The following is a 17,810-nucleotide window of genomic DNA, read 5'->3' on the forward strand; positions in this document are numbered from 1 at the left end:
CGTCTGTGTCCCTGCTCAACTTTTGAAGTGCTGGCAGTGACATAGACAAACTAATGAATGGCGTTCTATAAGTGGTTAGTCTCTCTCTCTCTTTCTTTCGGTTTATCTTTTTTTTTTAAAGAAAAGAAAAATGTATAGGCCTACATAGTTCGATCAAAAGAGGTCTAGAATAATAAAAAGAATAACACACAAATTACAAAAACACAACCTAAAAAAATACAAAGATTAAGGTACATTTATTCCGTATACGGTATTAGGACGAATTTATACGTTACATTGTCTTGTATAGGTAAATCACAGAGCTAAGGCCGGTCCTAACAATTGCGGGGCCCTATGCGAATCGGATTGCGCCTGGACCTATTTGGCGCCCTGTCTCGGTAGAGATGAGAATAATAGGTGAAAAATTAAGATCTTATATAAGAAAATAAATTAGTCTTTTTATAAATTTTTTAGGCCTACTAAGTAAAAAATCGCGATCAAATAAACTTTACGAGTCTTGCGTGTAACGAGGTCATACAATATATCATCAAAATTATATTTCCTACATAGATCACGCTAAATAGAAAGAATTGCCAAATTTATTCAATCTATCTTCGTAAATTACTGGCCTCAAGTAATTCTTGATTAGTTTGAAGCGCGAGATGCTTCTTTCACCCTTTAAAAAAAATCGCGCTTAGGATTGGCCTTTTTCACATTAAATGACCCCTCAAAATGACAATTGTATCTATATTTCAGGAGATTTTTTTAGTTTTCATGAGATTTTTATAAATTAAAGAGATTTCCAGGACTTTTTCGTATATTTTTCATTTTCAGGAGATTTGCAGGAGCGCCTGGAAAATCAGGAAGCCACATAAACCCTGTTATAAGTTATAATGGTTTTATTATATTTTACTGCAATTACTGATTATATCAGCAAAAAAGGGCAGCAAAGATTACGATTACTAAGAAAACTGTCCTCGTTTAATGTTAGCGAAAAGGCCTTGGCTATGTTTTATCACGCTCACATCTGCAATATTTTAAGTTTCAATATCACTGCCTGGTATGGCAATCTGAGCATTAAAAATAGGAATAAACTCTATAGAATCCTAAATGCTGCTGGCAAAATCATTGGCAAAAAACAAACCCCATTTGGGCAGTTGTTTGAGACAAACATCTATAAAAAAGCTAACAAGATCCTCGAAATAAAGAATCACCCTTTGTGTCAGGATTTTGTGATTTTACCATCACAAAAGAGATACAAGACACCGATAGCAAAGACAAACAGACACAAACACTCTTTTGTTCCCCTGGCAATCAAATCATTAAATAATTATCAACAATCTGGTTTAAACTTTGTCACATGTAAATTATGAGTGAGTCAGGTGTGAATGTACACTTTGGTTTCTTATAGTTATAATGTTTTTTGTTTGGTGTAATGCACAAATTGTAAGATAAATTTCCTTACGGATAATAAAGATTATTATTATTATTATTATTATTTAATAATTTACACCTAGAATTAGCGCGGGGATTATATATGCGCGGGGCCCACTGCGGTCGCATAGGTTGCAGTGGCCTAAGTCCGGCCCTGCACAGAACGTTACACTGGCTTGTCTAAGTAAATCACAGAGCGTTACATTATAGCTTGTCTTAGTAAATTATTGAGTGTTACATCGGCTTGTTTAATTTAGTAAATCGCTGAGAGTTACACAGTTACATTAGCTTGTCTAGTAAATCAAAGAGCTTTACGTTGGCTTGTTTAGTTAGTAAATCACTGTGAGTTATAGGCCTATTGAGCACCCATCATTTTCTAAAGCCCTTTCGCCTCTGTGAGTACACGAATAATGACATCCTAAATTCTTTTAAATACATTTTGTTTTACACAGTTATCTACTCTTTTTGCCTCCTTCCGCGTTTCCTAAGAATACCTTTTCAGATTCACTTTTTAGATTCAAGTAAGTCCCTACAATAGGGGCCTATCTTTGTTGTTAGGATTATATATATAAAAAAAAAACTTGTACAATACGTGTTTCGTCTGTGCTTTGAAATACAAAGGTGTTGACCTCAACTGTCATGATACTATGATAGCTCGGACAACTCGGAGTTATGCGAATTTAACTGATTGGCTAAGACCTATCGTTTAAAGTATTGGCCTGAACGTCTTTGACTCGATAAGGCTATATTTTGTCATTCGCTTGTTCGGCACATTTCCTTTTCTAGTTAAAGTATACCAAATATTTTGTAGGCCAATAGAGTTATACTTAACTCAGTCAAGTTGTTATCGCAGGTTTGGTATAAAATTAGCCGCACGTCTAAAGGAGCAAACGAATTTTTTTTTCTCCCTACCATTCCGTCCCCACATCTTCTCTGTTTCTTGAAGGCCCCCCCCCCTTTCTTTCTGTTGCTGTGATCTGCCAAAAAGCTTTCCTCCCCTTCGCTTTATTTTGAAATAGACTCGTTTTGTCAGTAGCAGCTTTAATTTGTCACACTACGAGCAATGTTGATCAAGTTATTTCTTCTCTCCATCCTGAACGTTTATGCTGCCAAAGGTAAATTATTTATTTATTGCTTATAGTTACCATTTATCAGTAGATCTAGATCTACATCGGCAACCCTGTACCTGTAAATGTCGTTAGACAAATTTTACTTAACGTCTAAAAGTCTTTTTTTTTTTCGTACTTCTTTTATTTTTAATTTTGACTTTTGTTAATATTTTTTTTTATTGAGTAAACCATGCCTTGAGTAAACTCAGCATTTTGTGTTAAGCACTTTTGGGTCCAAGGTACGCCATTCATAAGTTAACCCCATCCCTTTAGTAAATTTATTTAGTAATCTTTTTAGCATACAGGTTTTTAAAACATTGTTTGAAAGGGAGTGATTGTAAGTATTTTTAATAGAAAGATTGGGGGTGGGGGGAAATACAAATCTATGTCAAAAGAGATTTCATCAAACGAGGGGAGACTATCGTGCAAGGTTATGCGAAATTTATAGAAAAAAAGTTATTCTGATTTACATACTACACATTACCAGCGCGGAATACTGACAGCTTAGACATATTTTATTTAATGATGGAATATTATAACAATGATAGGCATACATTACAAAGCATAATTTAAGTGTCCTACATTAGGGCTAGATAGACGGTTATTTTCTATTTACAAAGACGTATGGTGAGTCATGAGATAAACAATTCAACATGTGATATAGGCCTACTTCTCTGATCATCTTAATACATTGCATTTAGAAAAGTAAAACTCTAAGCTTTTAATACACATATATCTTTGCATTCAAAGCACATTACTTAATCATGTTACATGATTACATTATAATGAATCTACGGCAGGCATGTCAAACACGGCGTTCGGGGGCCGCATGCAGCCCGCTTGGCCACCTCAAAAATTAATAAATAATGTTAAACTATTACGCTGGAAAATAAAAGATGACAAGCTACTTGAATTGAAAAATAGTATTTGTTAAACTGAACAATGAGATTGAGTCTGCAGTGAAAGCCAGCTACATTTTTTTCAAACTTAATTGCAAGCCATAGCAAAGCATTTAGAGAAAGAGATTTTGTGAAGGAGTGTATCGTTAAAGCTGCCGAAGTAATTTGTCCAGAAAAGGTGAAAACATTCAAAGAAATAGCGTTAACTAGGAACACTGTGGCAGATAGAATAAATGACATGTCAATCAGCTCGCGTGAACAATTAAAGAAAAAAAAAGATTTTGAATTATTTTCATTGGCTCTCGATGAGTCCGGGTGTAGCACAGTTGGCTATATTCATAAGGGCATGTGACAGGAATTTTGAGATACATGAGGAGATATTTGTTCTATGCATAACGCCAAAACAAGCGAGGATATTCTTGAGAAATAACAGGTGATATTGCAGTACAATTTCCCGTTGGTAAAGCTAGTTAGTCTAACAACGGATGGCGCACTAACAATTATGAAATGGTTTTAATGCAAAGCTACTTGCAAAAATATGAGAGACTAATGCTAATTTTAAATTTGCTCATTTTCAGTGCATCATTCACCAAGAAACATAACGCACAAAGCAATTATAATTCCAACATGTCATAAAACTGGTTTCAATCAATATTAATTTTATTCTTATCATCGCCAATTTTCAATGTTTCTGAATGACATTAGACACGAAATTAGCTGTCTCTCCTGTCATAAAGAATTGAAGAGATTTGTTGTACTGCATGAAGAAATTGTATTGTTACTGAACATGGAATTTGAAACTGTTGAACATTTCCATACTGACGAATGGGTTCAGGATTTGGCATTTGCAATTGATCTCATTGGTCACCTGCAAGACTTGAATTTGAAACTTCAAAGTAAAGACAAAATTGTCACAACTGCGTTAGATCTTGTGAAGTGCTTTCAAGCAAAATTACGACTGTGGATAAATCAAATATGAAGAGAAAATCTTGTTCACTTCTCAACGTGTCAGGAACTAAAAAGATTAAATACGGCTACAACATTTGGTAAATATGTCTTACACCTGGAATCGTTAGTAGATGCTTCCACTAGCCGTTTTCATGACTTCGTTTCATACGAGCAAGAAATTTTCGTTGTTTTTATCTCTATTTTCATTTGCTTCTGAAAAAGCTGCTGGTAATGTCCAACTAGTGCTGATAGAAGAGCAGTTAGATTCTTTGATGAAAGCGAAGTATAAAGAAGTGGCTGCGCCAAAATGTAGTTATTTAACTAAACGGTACGTTGAATTGCGGAAATTTGCAGCCAGAATTCTAGCTATTTTTGCAACCACTGATCTCTGTGAGCAGTTCTTTTCTAGAATGAAAGCTACAAATCACCTCACCGTTCGAGATTATCTGATCAAAATTTTTCGTCAGTGATGATAGTGTCAGTGACAAACTTCCACCCGATATTAATAAACTTGTATCCCAGAAATATGTCAAGCATCAGGACAAAGAACAAAATGCGCAATCTTAGTAATTTTTTTATCACCAAATAGTACTACAAATTTAGCTAACTAAGGGACAGGTATGCCATTAATTATTGTATTCTATTGTATTGTTTCGAATTTACATAAAACTAGTAAGCTGTTTTGCAACTGATTTTTGGCTGCGGCCCCTCAGGCCATAGTAAGTTTTTTATGCGGCCCATACACCTTAACGAGTTTGACATGCCTGATCTACGGCCTTAATTAGTCCTTCATATCCTATATTATGTAATATGAATTTCTTTGTTATCTGAAGGTCAGTTCTATCACATCTTTGATCAGTGTTGTCAAGAAGGTGTCCAGTGGTCAAGTGCCAATGCTAGATGCGATGGTTACCCTGGACCAGTAGCCAATATCTCCACCTCGGACCAGACAGTGTGTCTATCTATTCTAGAGGTGAGTGGCTGTTTTGAGTAGGCCCTATATATAATTATTTATTTACAAACCAACTGTGAACATTTTAAAGCACACTGGCTTCACAGTTAAAATGGTCCTAATTATCTTATTTTTTTAAAAGGAAAGTCTGTAATTTATAAAATGAGTTTATGAAGCTCATAAAGAAAATATTAGAAAAAAAAAACAACTTAGAGAATAGCATGAAAAAATTAAATAAAATAACTTCCTTTGTTTTCCTATTTGGCATTGGTTGACCCTTTTTCCAGGCATGTTTTCCAATATATTAGTTAACCATTTTAATTTGACATAATTCTACATTTTATCTTTGTCTTAATATTCTGTATTTTTATTCTATTGAACAAACACATTTGAGTATTTAAAGGAATTGTAGTGATGTGGATGAAGTTTTAACTATGCTAGACTGATGAACACTTAACATGTGCACCCAATATATAGTATCACATCTTTCCTATTTCCTTCTGATTCACATACAATGCCAGGGCTGGATTTAAGGAGGGCAGGCAGGGCTACTGCCCAGGGGAATCCAATAGATAGGGGACCCCACAATAGAGAAAAAAATCTATTTCAACGGGTCATCAACATTAAGTTTTTTTTTTCAACCTTTTTTTTTCACATTTTTACTGAAAATACTTTAAATCCTACAGTTGGCAAAACTGTCGTGGTTAAAAAGTGTCACCTTATAGTGTGCTTGTAATATACAACAGTAGCTCAACATTTACTACATTGCGTAAACCCTAAAAATGTAGGGCCTACAAATTATGTTACTAAAATATGCATATTAAATCATTTAATTTTTAAAAATATGTTGTGTATTTTTAGATATTAGCATTTTATAAATAAATGGATTGTTATTAAAGCTTTTCAAAAAGTATAGAGGCCTCCACATACTTAAATCCGGCCCTGTACAATGCAATACAATACAGTTTGAAATTTAGTGGCTAATTTTCCTTGTTTATACTTCCAGATTTGTTGTATAAAACAAACTCAGCATTCAGCCTGTGATGATGGAAGACTAACTGCTTTAGATAATCAAATCTGTGCTATACGTGACAGCGATCCTGGAGCAGAGAGCTTCCGGGTAATAAACGGTTCATAATCATATAGCATTAATCTAACAATTTAAAAAAAAAGTATTGTAAATAATTTTCACAGCATGTGAACTGTAGCTAAATATATCTCTTAGTATAATTTATTAATTTTAAAATGAGGTTAACAGCATTTTATAAATACAATATTTGTTAATAAATAGGAATGTTGTCATTGTTGCAACCTGGGACTTATAGCACGCAGTGTCAATCCACCTTGTGTTTCTCCTGGACTTGGGGAACCATGTGACACCATGTATAGAGAATGTTGTGTGGGAGAAACAAAACAAAATATAACAGGTTCTGCTTTTTATTTAAGCTATAATTTTTATTTAACTTTTTTTAAAAATTAAAAAAAATAAAAGTATAAAATTTACCGCTCCTCTTTTACAAAGCTTATATCAACTCACTCAGTCTGTCTGTCTGCCTGATAAAAAGTTTGTACACATTATTTCTTTATTTCTCCTAAACCTATTCTCAGATCAAGTTGAAACTTTGCACAATTATATATTGGCAGAGACAAGACGTGAATCAATAAAACAAATACTAAATTAGTCAATTAATTACTGGTAATTAATTTTTTTGTTTGATACCAATAAGGGTATTTCCCCATAATAATTAATTCTTTATTTTTCACCATAAGCAATTATTTATTGTACCTAACAAAAAATGGATCAATTAAAAAAATACCAAACAATTAGTCATAAATTATTGATAATTAATTATTTTGTTTCATAAGGGAAATAGCTTCCAAATTATTTTGAGATATAGTTGTAAGTGCAGAGTTCCTTTTTTCTTTAATATTTAAAAAATGATTTTAAAAATTTTGATTGCATTTGACTTTACGAAGAGAATGTCAATGAAAAAAATAGCCATACTAAGATCATTCAATATTTTGATCTTCTTAAATGCTTCTTAATTGCTTAATGTAATTTTAGTGACCCATTTTTTCTTTTAGGATTGACTATAATGGATCTTGTGGCCAGTAAGAAAGATGGCCTTGAGAATAATGAAGGAAATAATGATCCAACATTAGCTGAAATGCCATCAGAAGTGGAAAATGCTGATATTGACGAGTGTGCTGTCCCACACAATGTATGTTCTCATATCTGCATCAATACTAAGACATCCTTTGTTTGTTCCTGCCCTACTGGCTATCAGTTAGACCAGAATAATAACAGAACTTGCAAGCTGATAGAGACCACAAATCAAAATGGTATTTTTTTAATAGTTAGAATGTGTTCAAAGACAGTGATTAATTTTATGTATCACTTTTTATATATTTTGGTATGAACAGATGTGTTTGTGAATTAATTATGTAAACATTTTTTGTGTATGCTGCCATTTCATTTTGATTTGACATTAAACCTTGGAAAAAACAGGTCATGTTTCAAAAGTCATCCAATAAAATCTACTTATCTTCACTGATCACTGTGAATGAACACCCTCTCAATGTGGTAGAACAATTAACACATCTGGGAAACACAGTATTCAATAATGCAGTACTTTCAAGAGAAGTTGATAATCACATTTAAGATACATATTTGAAACCAAAAAGAAATCTACTGCCAAGGCAAAAAGATGGCAAAAAGAAAACATAAGCTGACCACCAGCAGACAATGGTTATGTCTCTGCTGGATGTGACGAAATATGTAGACACACAGTTAGGACTTTGTAGTCATGTGAAATACTCCACTCTTCCTCCTTTTTTTGGATTCAAAGACAAGCATTATTATTGTAGGTAGACATTGATTAGTAAACTTAATATTATTACACTACATCTATAGAACAAGTAAAGGCATATAAATATCTAGGCGTTATCATCAACAACAAGCTTTCATGGGAAGACCACCTTGGAACTCTGACAAAGAAAACAGCCCAGTGACTCTTTTTTCTATACAAACTCAACAGTTTTAAATTAAACAAGAAGATCCTTGAGACATTTTACGGCGCGACTGTACAAAATCTGCTAACATACGGAATAAGTTGTTGGCAAGGCAACGCCTCATCTAAACTGTTGCAACGTCTAGAAAACATCATTAAAAAAGCATCAAAAATTACACTCACAACATTACCACATTTAAAGGAACTTTTTGAACAAACGAGCCTAAGAAAAATTGAAAAAATCTTGGAAGACAACGGCCACCCGCTCCATCAGAACTACGCCAGGTCGTCGCGAAGTGGGCGACTGCTGTCAATCAATACAAGAACGGAGCGGTACAAAAACTCTTTCGTACCTCACTCGGTCAGACTCTATCACCACCACTCATTGATCAGGGAACATGAAATGCACCAAGATACCTGTGCGTAGTCGCTGAATGAACTCTTTATGTTGTCTGTTGTATTTATGTGTATGTTTCTGTTGTGTTGACTTTATATGAGAAACGAGTCCTTGTAATCACAACAAATTTCCGTAAGGATCAATAAAGCAGTCTTAGTCTTAGTCTTAAGTCATTAACAGATCAGTCAGATTATCTTCATGAAGACAAAACATTTCTTCAAACCTTGAAAAACTCCAAGGTCTTCTATATCAAACAACTCAACCATTAACAAACCTCAACAATAATAATAAGAAAACTGTTCTCCATTGGATCCCAGCACACAGAGAGAGGGAAATAGAGACAGACTGGCCAAATATGAAAGGATAAGCAAAAAGTCAAAAGAACTGTTCATCTGAAATGAGGAGAAGAAAATTATATAGAGTAATATAATCCAAAGATGGGCCAGTTCTCATCCAAATTCAGAAAAAAAAAAGCATGCTTAATATATACTATCCCAACAAAATCAATCTATAATATTTTGCTTCCATACAGTACACAACAGATCAAGACAATACATGTTCCAGAAGATGAAAATAGGATTTAGTGAAACTTGCCCCTTGTGGAGTGTCACTAGAGAATATCCTTCCAAGCTGCATAATTTATCAAGAAGCCCAAGTCAAATTCTAGTATCAGAACAACCTTTTAAATTGTATGAAGAATTGACTGAGCTAGAAACCACAGTTCATTTCAGCTTAAAAATATAACTTGTTTTCTGAACCCTCCAACATAATGAGAATGAATGTCATTTATCAAATGTCAATCAAATTTCAATCTGTAAACCAATATATTGTCTAACTCATTAATACTATAAAAGAGATTGTGTACATGTGGCTCAGAAGCTTGGGCATGAGATTATTTTTACCATAATAAATGTTAAAATTTCATCGGTACCCTTCACAGATCTGGACCATTAGTATCACTGTTAGAATTAGAAAGATATTATAAAATAGGAATTACTTCATTAAGCAGTGTGGTTAAATGGAAATAAAAAGCCCATTGAAATTATACACAATCCTAGAGGCTATTTCTCAAGGGAGAATGTGCTTCTCCAGGTATTGTCCGTTTAGTATTGGTAAGATAATGCCACATACTCATAATCACTAACATCTCTAAGTAATAAAACAGGTTATCTCTCTCTAATGGTTTTATTTTCAGCAATGGGTAACTGTGAACTGAATAATCCATGTGAGCAACGATGTATGGATAATGAAAATGGAAGTATTGAATGCAAATGTTACGATGGCTACAGACTAGCACTTAATAAAATTTCTTGTCGAGGTAATTTGTAATTCCATTTATTACAATTAGGTACTTTAGAAACAATATCTACAAATAAATTTTTCATGAAAATACATTTAAATAACTATTGAAAAATGCAATTAAGAAAAAAAAATTTGTTACAAGGGCAGGGTAATATTTAATTATTGTAAAAATAGATTATTGAGGAACATTGACAATAAGATGTGAAGCTCAGTGTCTTGTAAGGGAGTAAGTTAATCAAAATTTCATATCATGTTTTATGGGGAAATGTTTGGTCATTTAAATCATTGAACAAACTGTCACTTACTGTTTTTATTGTTGTAAATTTTGCTTGTAATGTTGAAGAGAAACTGGGGTATGAATTTATATTTTGTGTGCTATTGTACAAATTGTTTGCTCTAATAATGTATTGTTTTTTGTAATGCACAATTGTAGAACCAATTTCCTTACTTTTTGAGTACTTATCTTAAATTATGACTTAGACTAATGTGATAATATTTTAGTGTGCACACTGTTTAATAACGTAAATTTAATGTACCGTAATTTAGATATTGATGAGTGCATTGAAAAATTGGCAAGTTGTGCAACTGGAGAGATGTGCATCAACACTAGGGGAGGCTACACCTGTTCACCACAATGTCCTGCCAGCTTTATACTAGATTCAAAGACTGGGGTTTGTAAACAGGCAGAAGACCCTCAGTGTCAGCCTGGTTACATCTTCAGTGTTGAAACCAAGAAATGTGAAGGTAAGTGTCACTACTTTTCATTTTGTAACTCAAGAGTTTCCCTATCTGGTGTCACATGTTAACACCAGCCATTCTCATAAACATGACATCAATTATGTTACAATCCTACCCTTCAGATGCTTTTTCTGCTACACCTTGATCTCAAGGCATATATTTTTGTCTAAAAAAGTGAGCAGTTTGTATATTTTAGAAATTCTTTGTTGTTTATTGCCTAACCTCTTTCTAAAGATGTAAGTCATAGTTGTGTTAGATAAGTTCCAGTGCCTGTTTTTATTAATAAAACATTTTGAAAACACAATCTTAAACCACCAAGGTCAATTTTTTGGACTCAGTTGCTGATTGTTAGGCTTCATATGTGTGCCTAGCTTCAGCTGGGGGGAGAATTGATTAGTTCATTATCCTGGCCACATACCTTCATAAGCTAAAGACCACAGGAAATGATCATACTTCTTTATCTGCTCTATTTGAGAAGGGCACTTTAAAATATATTTTTAAAGCTAATGTTGTTTGAAGTACAATTATAGAATATCATTTTATTTTTTGCATTCATTTAGCTTAACACCAATAATACCAACACAAATTCGGAACATCTCTTTGCAATTTATATGTTTCTGTTTCAGATCTGAATGAATGTGGTCTAAGCATTGACTCTTGTGAGATGGGAGAAAGATGTGAGAACACAATTGGCTCTTACGTATGCAGAAGAGAAAGAAACTGTGGGACAGGATACACACTGGATGAGAAAACACAAAAATGTTATGGTGAGTCTCATAATAGATTCTGGTAGTAGCATGTATTATTATCTAATAGGCCTATATATCTTATTCATACAATCTCCTTAGTCTCTAAATGACATATCTGTATTTGTCTTATCAGGATGAAATAGACTATACTCAAGATGAAGAAATTCATTTTTCCTTTCAGGTTAAGATGGCCATCTAAGTGACTATTTTCTTGAATTATTATTTTGTAATAATGTGTTTAACTATCAGACATCTATATTTGGTGGAAGGCTGGTCATGTAGTCTTGACTTGATGATTTAGGTTTGAACCCTGCCTGCTGCCATCCCCCAACTGGGCTAGGACAAAACAATCTTCATTTCTGAAGGAATGTTTAAAACATTGAAAACAAAACAGTTTTTTGTTCTAACTTTAAAAATGATATTTGCGGATGGATGAATTCAGAATGTACTTTTTTTTTCTTAAGCTGGTTAATATGTGTTCAAAAAGTAGGTATATAGGCCTAGTAATGTCTGAATTAAACATGTATCTTTTAATGAATTTTTGTTTAATTCTTCAAGTCATTTTGTTTCATGGATAATAGATTATTATTTTTTTTATTTAATTCAACTTTTTATCACTTGGTACAATACCATTTTTTTCAAAACATTTTTTTTTCAGATAATGATGAGTGTGCACTTGGAACACATAATTGTTTAAAGGGCTACAACTGCTTAAATCTACAAGGAACATTCAGGTAGCGTGTGAACCACTTGAAATCATTTAGTAGAATGCTAGCAAGATAGTAAAATTTGCTTTAGTTTAGGTTTTCAAGTTACAGTAAACAATTTGTTTCAGATGCAACCCAAAACCTTGTCCTCCTGGCCAAAAATTTGACCGCAAGAAAGCAGACTGTGTTGATGTTGTTTGTCCAGAGGGACTTAAACCCAATGAAGTTGGCAACTGTGTAGGTATGTTAGTAGGCTTAAGGTAATTCTGAAAGTATAGGTCCAGACTGACTTAGATGTAATGAATTAGACAATGATATAAATATTAAATATGCTGTTAGTATAGTTCTTATGGACTGACAGTTAAGCTGGACAGAGAACATATCCTGTATGGGGGACAAATGTATGCCAAAAGCACCCATATGGGGGACAAATGTATGCCAAAAGCACCCATATAGGGGACAAATGTATGCCAAAAGCACCCATATGGGGGACAAATGTATGCCAAAAGCACCCATATGGGGGACAAATGTATGCCAAAAGCACCCATATGGGGGACAAATGTATGCCAAAAGCACCCATATGGGGGACAAATGTATGCCAAAAGCACCCATATGGGGGACAAATGTATGCCAAAAGCACCCGTATGGGGGACAAATGTATGCCAAAAGCACCCATATGGGGGACAAATGTATGCCAAAAGCACCCATATGGGGGACAAATGTATGCCAAAAGCACCCATATGGGGGACAAATGTATGCCAAAAGCACCCATATGGGGGACAAATGTATGCCAAAAGCACCCATATGGGGGACAAATGTATGCCAAAAGCACCCATATGGGGGATGAATGTATGCCGAAAGCAGTCTTTTTTTTTTTGGTGAGCTGAAAGGTGGTTGATGTAACAGAGATGCCCCACTGAAATGCTTTAAAAACCAGCTTAGGTGCCAACTTGCTTCAACTGACATGAAAAAAGCACCTGGTTGCATGCGCATTCAGAACGAGACAGCTGGAGGTCACTTGCAAAAGCTGAAGGATCTGGCAAAATATCTAGGTCACAGATGGGGCTTCATATCCACAGGAAATACTGAATTTCTCATTAATCTTTGGACTTGAAGACAAGCTTTATTGCCGCCCACATTTGAGACCAGAAGAAAATCTGCTGCCATGGACAGACAAAGAAGGCAAAAAGAAAATATAATTTGACCACCAGTGGACAATGTTTTTTTTTTTGAAAAAATGAATTACGCACACAAAGAGTTGCGATAACATGGAAGCCAAAACGAGGAAAGCACAAACAGGGACGTCCCCGTATTACCTGGTGACACACCTTCATGGAGGACCTCAGAACAGTGGACACCAGGTGGGAGGAGGCTTCAGACATTGCCAGTGACAGATCATTATGGAGACAGCTTGCCGCCCAATGCGCCGAACGGTGCGGGAGGACCTAAGTCTAAGTAAGTAAAGACAATGGTTAGGCCTGTGCTGGATCTGGCAAAATATCTAGGTCACAGATGGGGCTTCATATCCACAGGAAATACTGAATTTCTCATTAATCTTTGGACTTGAAGACAAGCTTTATTATTATAGAGGATCCACTTAGACCTAATAAAAAAGGACAGTTGTTTTGGTGTTTTAATTGTTCATTTCAACAATTGCAAAGTTAATAAATGTTTAATGTAAAATAGTTTAGTGCATATTTAACATGTGTTTTTAAAAATGATGAACACTTTAAACAGTCATGTTATAAATGTAAAATATACACTTTAGATGTAGATTTTTTTTTTTTTAAAACTGTAAAAATTTTCTATTTAAATAAATAGGTTATGATATTGTCCTTACAGTAATTTGATGATGTTTCCAAATTCTCAGATATTGATGAATGTAAATTGGAAGGTGCTTCCTACTGTAAACGTCATCAAAAGTGTATCAACACTAAAGGTTCCTACTACTGCAGAAACTATGTCAACTGCCCACCAGGCTATGAGCCAACAGAAACCACAGGATGTCAAGGTAACAGCAGACTTTCAGTTTTTCAATAATTAAAAAAAAACAGCATTTACTAAATCTGTATAATACAAATATTCTAACAAGATTGATCTCAATAAACAAAATGTTTAGTGATCATTATACATCTCATAGCCACATAAGAAGATCGAATTGACATTTCTCTTTTTCACTTCCTGTCCAAGACATTGATGAATGTGAACAGGGTATTCACAAATGTACCAATGAACAGCAGTGTGTGAATAAACAAGGAACTTACTTTTGCCAGTGCCCAAGAGGCTTTAAGCATGATGTTCCTGGAAGGTGTACTGGTCAGTAGGTCTTTGTAGTAAGCATATTGTTGTGATTTTATTTCTTATTCTGTGTCAAAATAGTGAGATTGAGATTCATTTTTTTTTAAACCTTTGTGTTGCTTTACTTAGGTTTTTTTAAAGAAGTGGCTTGTCAGTAAATATTTTATTTTATGGAGTGACTTATCTTATACCTTTCAGACATTTCTTCAAAACAGATGATAATTACATCCACTACATATCTATATGTCAATCTAGTCAAGCATGTTCATTTAGCATGTTAGTTATTGATTTTTCTGGTTGATTGCGGCAACCCATTCCATTCTCTAATGACAGTAGAAAGAGCACTTGTACAAATTTGCCCTAGCATATGGAATACTATGGAGTCTATTATGGAATCTTGAAAATTATTTATTCTTTTTAAAAATATTTTTGTCTAATGTAATAAACATTTTAGCATTTTCTTTTTCTGCAAATATTTGATTATAAAAAATATCTCTTTAAAACTTAAAATAGAAATGCACTACAAGACATTTACTTTTTTATCAATTTTTTAAATCAATTTTTCAGATGTGGATGAATGCTTCTATTTTCCATCAATCTGTTCAACAACCTCAAAATGTGTCAACACCATAGGTTCTTACAAATGTGAGTGTATTGAAGGATTGGTTTCAGCTGATAATGATACTTGTACTGGTGAGTTTGGTTAAAATTAATTGATGATTTTGATTTACTAAGGGTTGTAGAAGTATCTATATTTAAAACAAAATGATTCACTAGATCTCTGATCGGAATATGAGGAAAAGCTGTGACTTTTGATTGGTAATTTTAGAAAGTCTTTGTGAAAGTTTTGACAGTTGGCAACAGAACACCATTGTTATCTAAGGCATAGCTGTGTAAAAAATAGAATGTAGTTAGCCACAATTTCAAGTTGGCTAATTGAGTGGGACATAATTATGCCATCAGCATTATATTTGGTGAGATCTACCTTGAGATAATTTTCTTTTCAATGGACTAGATGAAGAAATGTTCTTCTTTACAGATGTGGATGAATGTCAATACCATGGAATCTGCCAACATAGTTGTGTCAATGTGGTGGGAACTTACTTCTGCTCTTGTAACAAAGGTTACCAACTACAAGATGATAAGAAATCATGTGAAGGTAATGTAGCTATAGATAATCTTTAAGAGTGTGAAAAAAACACTAGCTGTTTATTTTTTTTTTGTGGATTTAAGATTTTAAACCAGATTAAATACTCAGTAATTAAGTTCATTCCTAACACCATGAATTATTGCTGACAGAAATTTGGTGCAAAAACTAAAAAAATAATATAAGTACCTAACTAGATAATACAAAATGTGCAGCATTATAATATATTCTCTTCTATGCACCTGAAAAAAATAATTTATACATAGTAAAGAGTATGGAAGATTTTTATTGATTAAAAAAAAAATCAAAGAAATGAATTGCTCTTTTTTAAAACATTTTACATGATTATCAGTCTGTTTACCATCTTAAGATATCGATGAATGCACTCAATTTCCAAGTCGCAATGGAGGAGGAGGAGTGTGTACTGGTCATTGTATCAACGTACCTGGATCATACAAATGTGATTGTCCCAATGGGTTCAGGCTCAAACCAGACAGTCGCCAATGTGAAGGTAAACAAATTGAATTATGCCCGATTCTAAAAGAAAAATAAAAGTTTACATATAAATTTCAAGTTAATTAAAGAATACTAAAATATCCAGACATTAAGAAATTTATAGTGTCACAAAGCTTATAAATAAAAGTATAAGTATTTTTTTAAATGACATGCTTATTTATCTTAATGTTTTTTTTTTTTTTAATAATGTAATTAATAGTGTAATTACTTTTGCTGTTTGATTAATTTTCATTCATAAATGTTTAGCAATATATTCTTATTTTAGAATAGTAGAATTTTAAAAAATAGTTATTTCCCAACATGAATTTTAATTTTTTTTTGTCTAGATATAAATGAATGCACAGAACAGTCAGCTCAGTGTCCTGCTGGCGACAGTGTGTGTTTCAACATAAGGGGTGGTTTTAAATGTCCTCTTGTCCGATGTCCTGATGGATTTGTCAGAATAAATTCTTCTGGTCAAAACAGGTGAGTTGGCCATGATAAGTGAAATTGTAATTTCGCATTTATAGTTTTTCATTTATACTTGTTAAGTTTGTAGTTCTTATGAAAGAACTATATCTTTTGATTTGTTGGCTTTAAAAGAAAACGTATTGGTCAAAATTGAAAATTAAACAATTTTTTTAAAAAAATTTAACCACTGCGGTTTCGATCGTGAAAATGGCTTAGTTGTTTTGAGTCACAAGGATAGTAGTAAATATGTTAAATTTTTGTTCTTTCTTGTTCACTGCAAGTGGCAGAATTAGTGATAGGTCAGGGCCCTTGAAGATTGTTGCTGATTTATTTTTGTTATATATTTTACAGTATACGGTGTAAACGTATATCCCTTGATTGCCCAGAATGCCGCAAAGGTCTGATATCTAGAACATACAACTTTCTGTCTTTTGCATCCACCGTAACCGTGCCTGCACCACTGTTTTCTATGACAGGCAGCAGGCTGATAGATAAATTCTATACATGGTCAATGGAGCTGGTGTCTTCTAGGGCACTAAAACCTGGCGTTGTTCCTGCCCAGTTGGACAATTTCTCATTGGAAAAAAGTCGAGACTATTCTAGGGTGACCTTAGTTAAACGTATTGAGGGTCCTCAAGATGTGGTCCTGAAGCTGTCTATGAATGTCAGCAGCTATTTTAAAGGCTATGAAGGAGTGGCAGAGTCTAGGATTTATTTATACATCACAGATCAGGAGCTAATATTTTAAGCCATTTTCTCTTATCATGTCCAATCAAAATGCTGACATGAACAAAGGGAGCTAACTCTGCGCTTTTGGCCATTGTTTGTATTAAAAGAAGATGTCAAGATGTTGCTTTGAGTGTGAGCGTGTGTATGTGTAAAGAATCATAATTTAATGTTTTATAAACTGCCAATAAAAACTCTCAGATTGTATTCCTATGTAAGGATATTACATCATATAATGTTAAACATTTTTGTTCATGGTTTGAGATATACAATATTTAACAAATTGATGTAGCCTATCAAATATATAGGCCTGTATAAGTATGAGATGTAAATACATCATGAGATTAGTCTACTATCTTGTACATCCGGCTAGTTTGAATGTTGCCATGGATATACAGAAATGTGTTTTGTACAATAAAAATACTTTCCATTGTTCTTACACAGGTTT

The 17,810-nt window shown here is 33.7% G+C and overlaps 1 protein-coding gene across 1 annotated transcript; it reads left to right on the forward strand.

The window, feature by feature from the left end:
* Window positions 1-2,353: 2,353 nt before the first annotated feature.
* On the forward strand, window positions 2,354-17,806 carry LOC106056552 (fibulin-1-like). Its single transcript, XM_013213343.2, has 17 exons — window positions 2,354-2,528; window positions 5,203-5,342; window positions 6,328-6,441; window positions 6,613-6,748; window positions 7,407-7,664; window positions 9,925-10,047; window positions 10,578-10,775; window positions 11,396-11,536; window positions 12,177-12,252; window positions 12,354-12,466; window positions 14,096-14,236; window positions 14,416-14,541; window positions 15,091-15,216; window positions 15,563-15,682; window positions 16,041-16,181; window positions 16,513-16,651; window positions 16,988-17,806. Exons 1-17 carry the CDS (start codon window positions 2,477-2,479, stop codon window positions 17,382-17,384), a joined length of 2,541 nt encoding a protein of 846 aa, XP_013068797.2. The 5' UTR covers window positions 2,354-2,476; the 3' UTR covers window positions 17,385-17,806.
* The last annotated feature ends 4 nt before the right edge of the window (window positions 17,807-17,810 follow it).

Source organism: Biomphalaria glabrata, chromosome 4 (genome assembly GCF_947242115.1).
Source record: "Biomphalaria glabrata chromosome 4, xgBioGlab47.1, whole genome shotgun sequence".
Lineage (NCBI taxonomy): Eukaryota > Metazoa > Mollusca > Gastropoda > Planorbidae > Biomphalaria > Biomphalaria glabrata.

Bases quoted from the DNA above. Each gene is read 5' to 3' on its own strand.
- LOC106056552 (XM_013213343.2), top strand. From the start codon at position 2,477: ATGTTGATCAAGTTATTTCTTCTCTCCATCCTGAACGTTTATGCTGCC. The intron at 7,665-9,924 runs GTATTTTTTTAA...TTTTATTTTCAG, and splicing joins AGAGACCACAAATCAAAATG to CAATGGGTAACTGTGAACTG. The intron at 12,467-14,095 runs GTATGTTAGTAG...CCAAATTCTCAG, and splicing joins TGAAGTTGGCAACTGTGTAG to ATATTGATGAATGTAAATTG.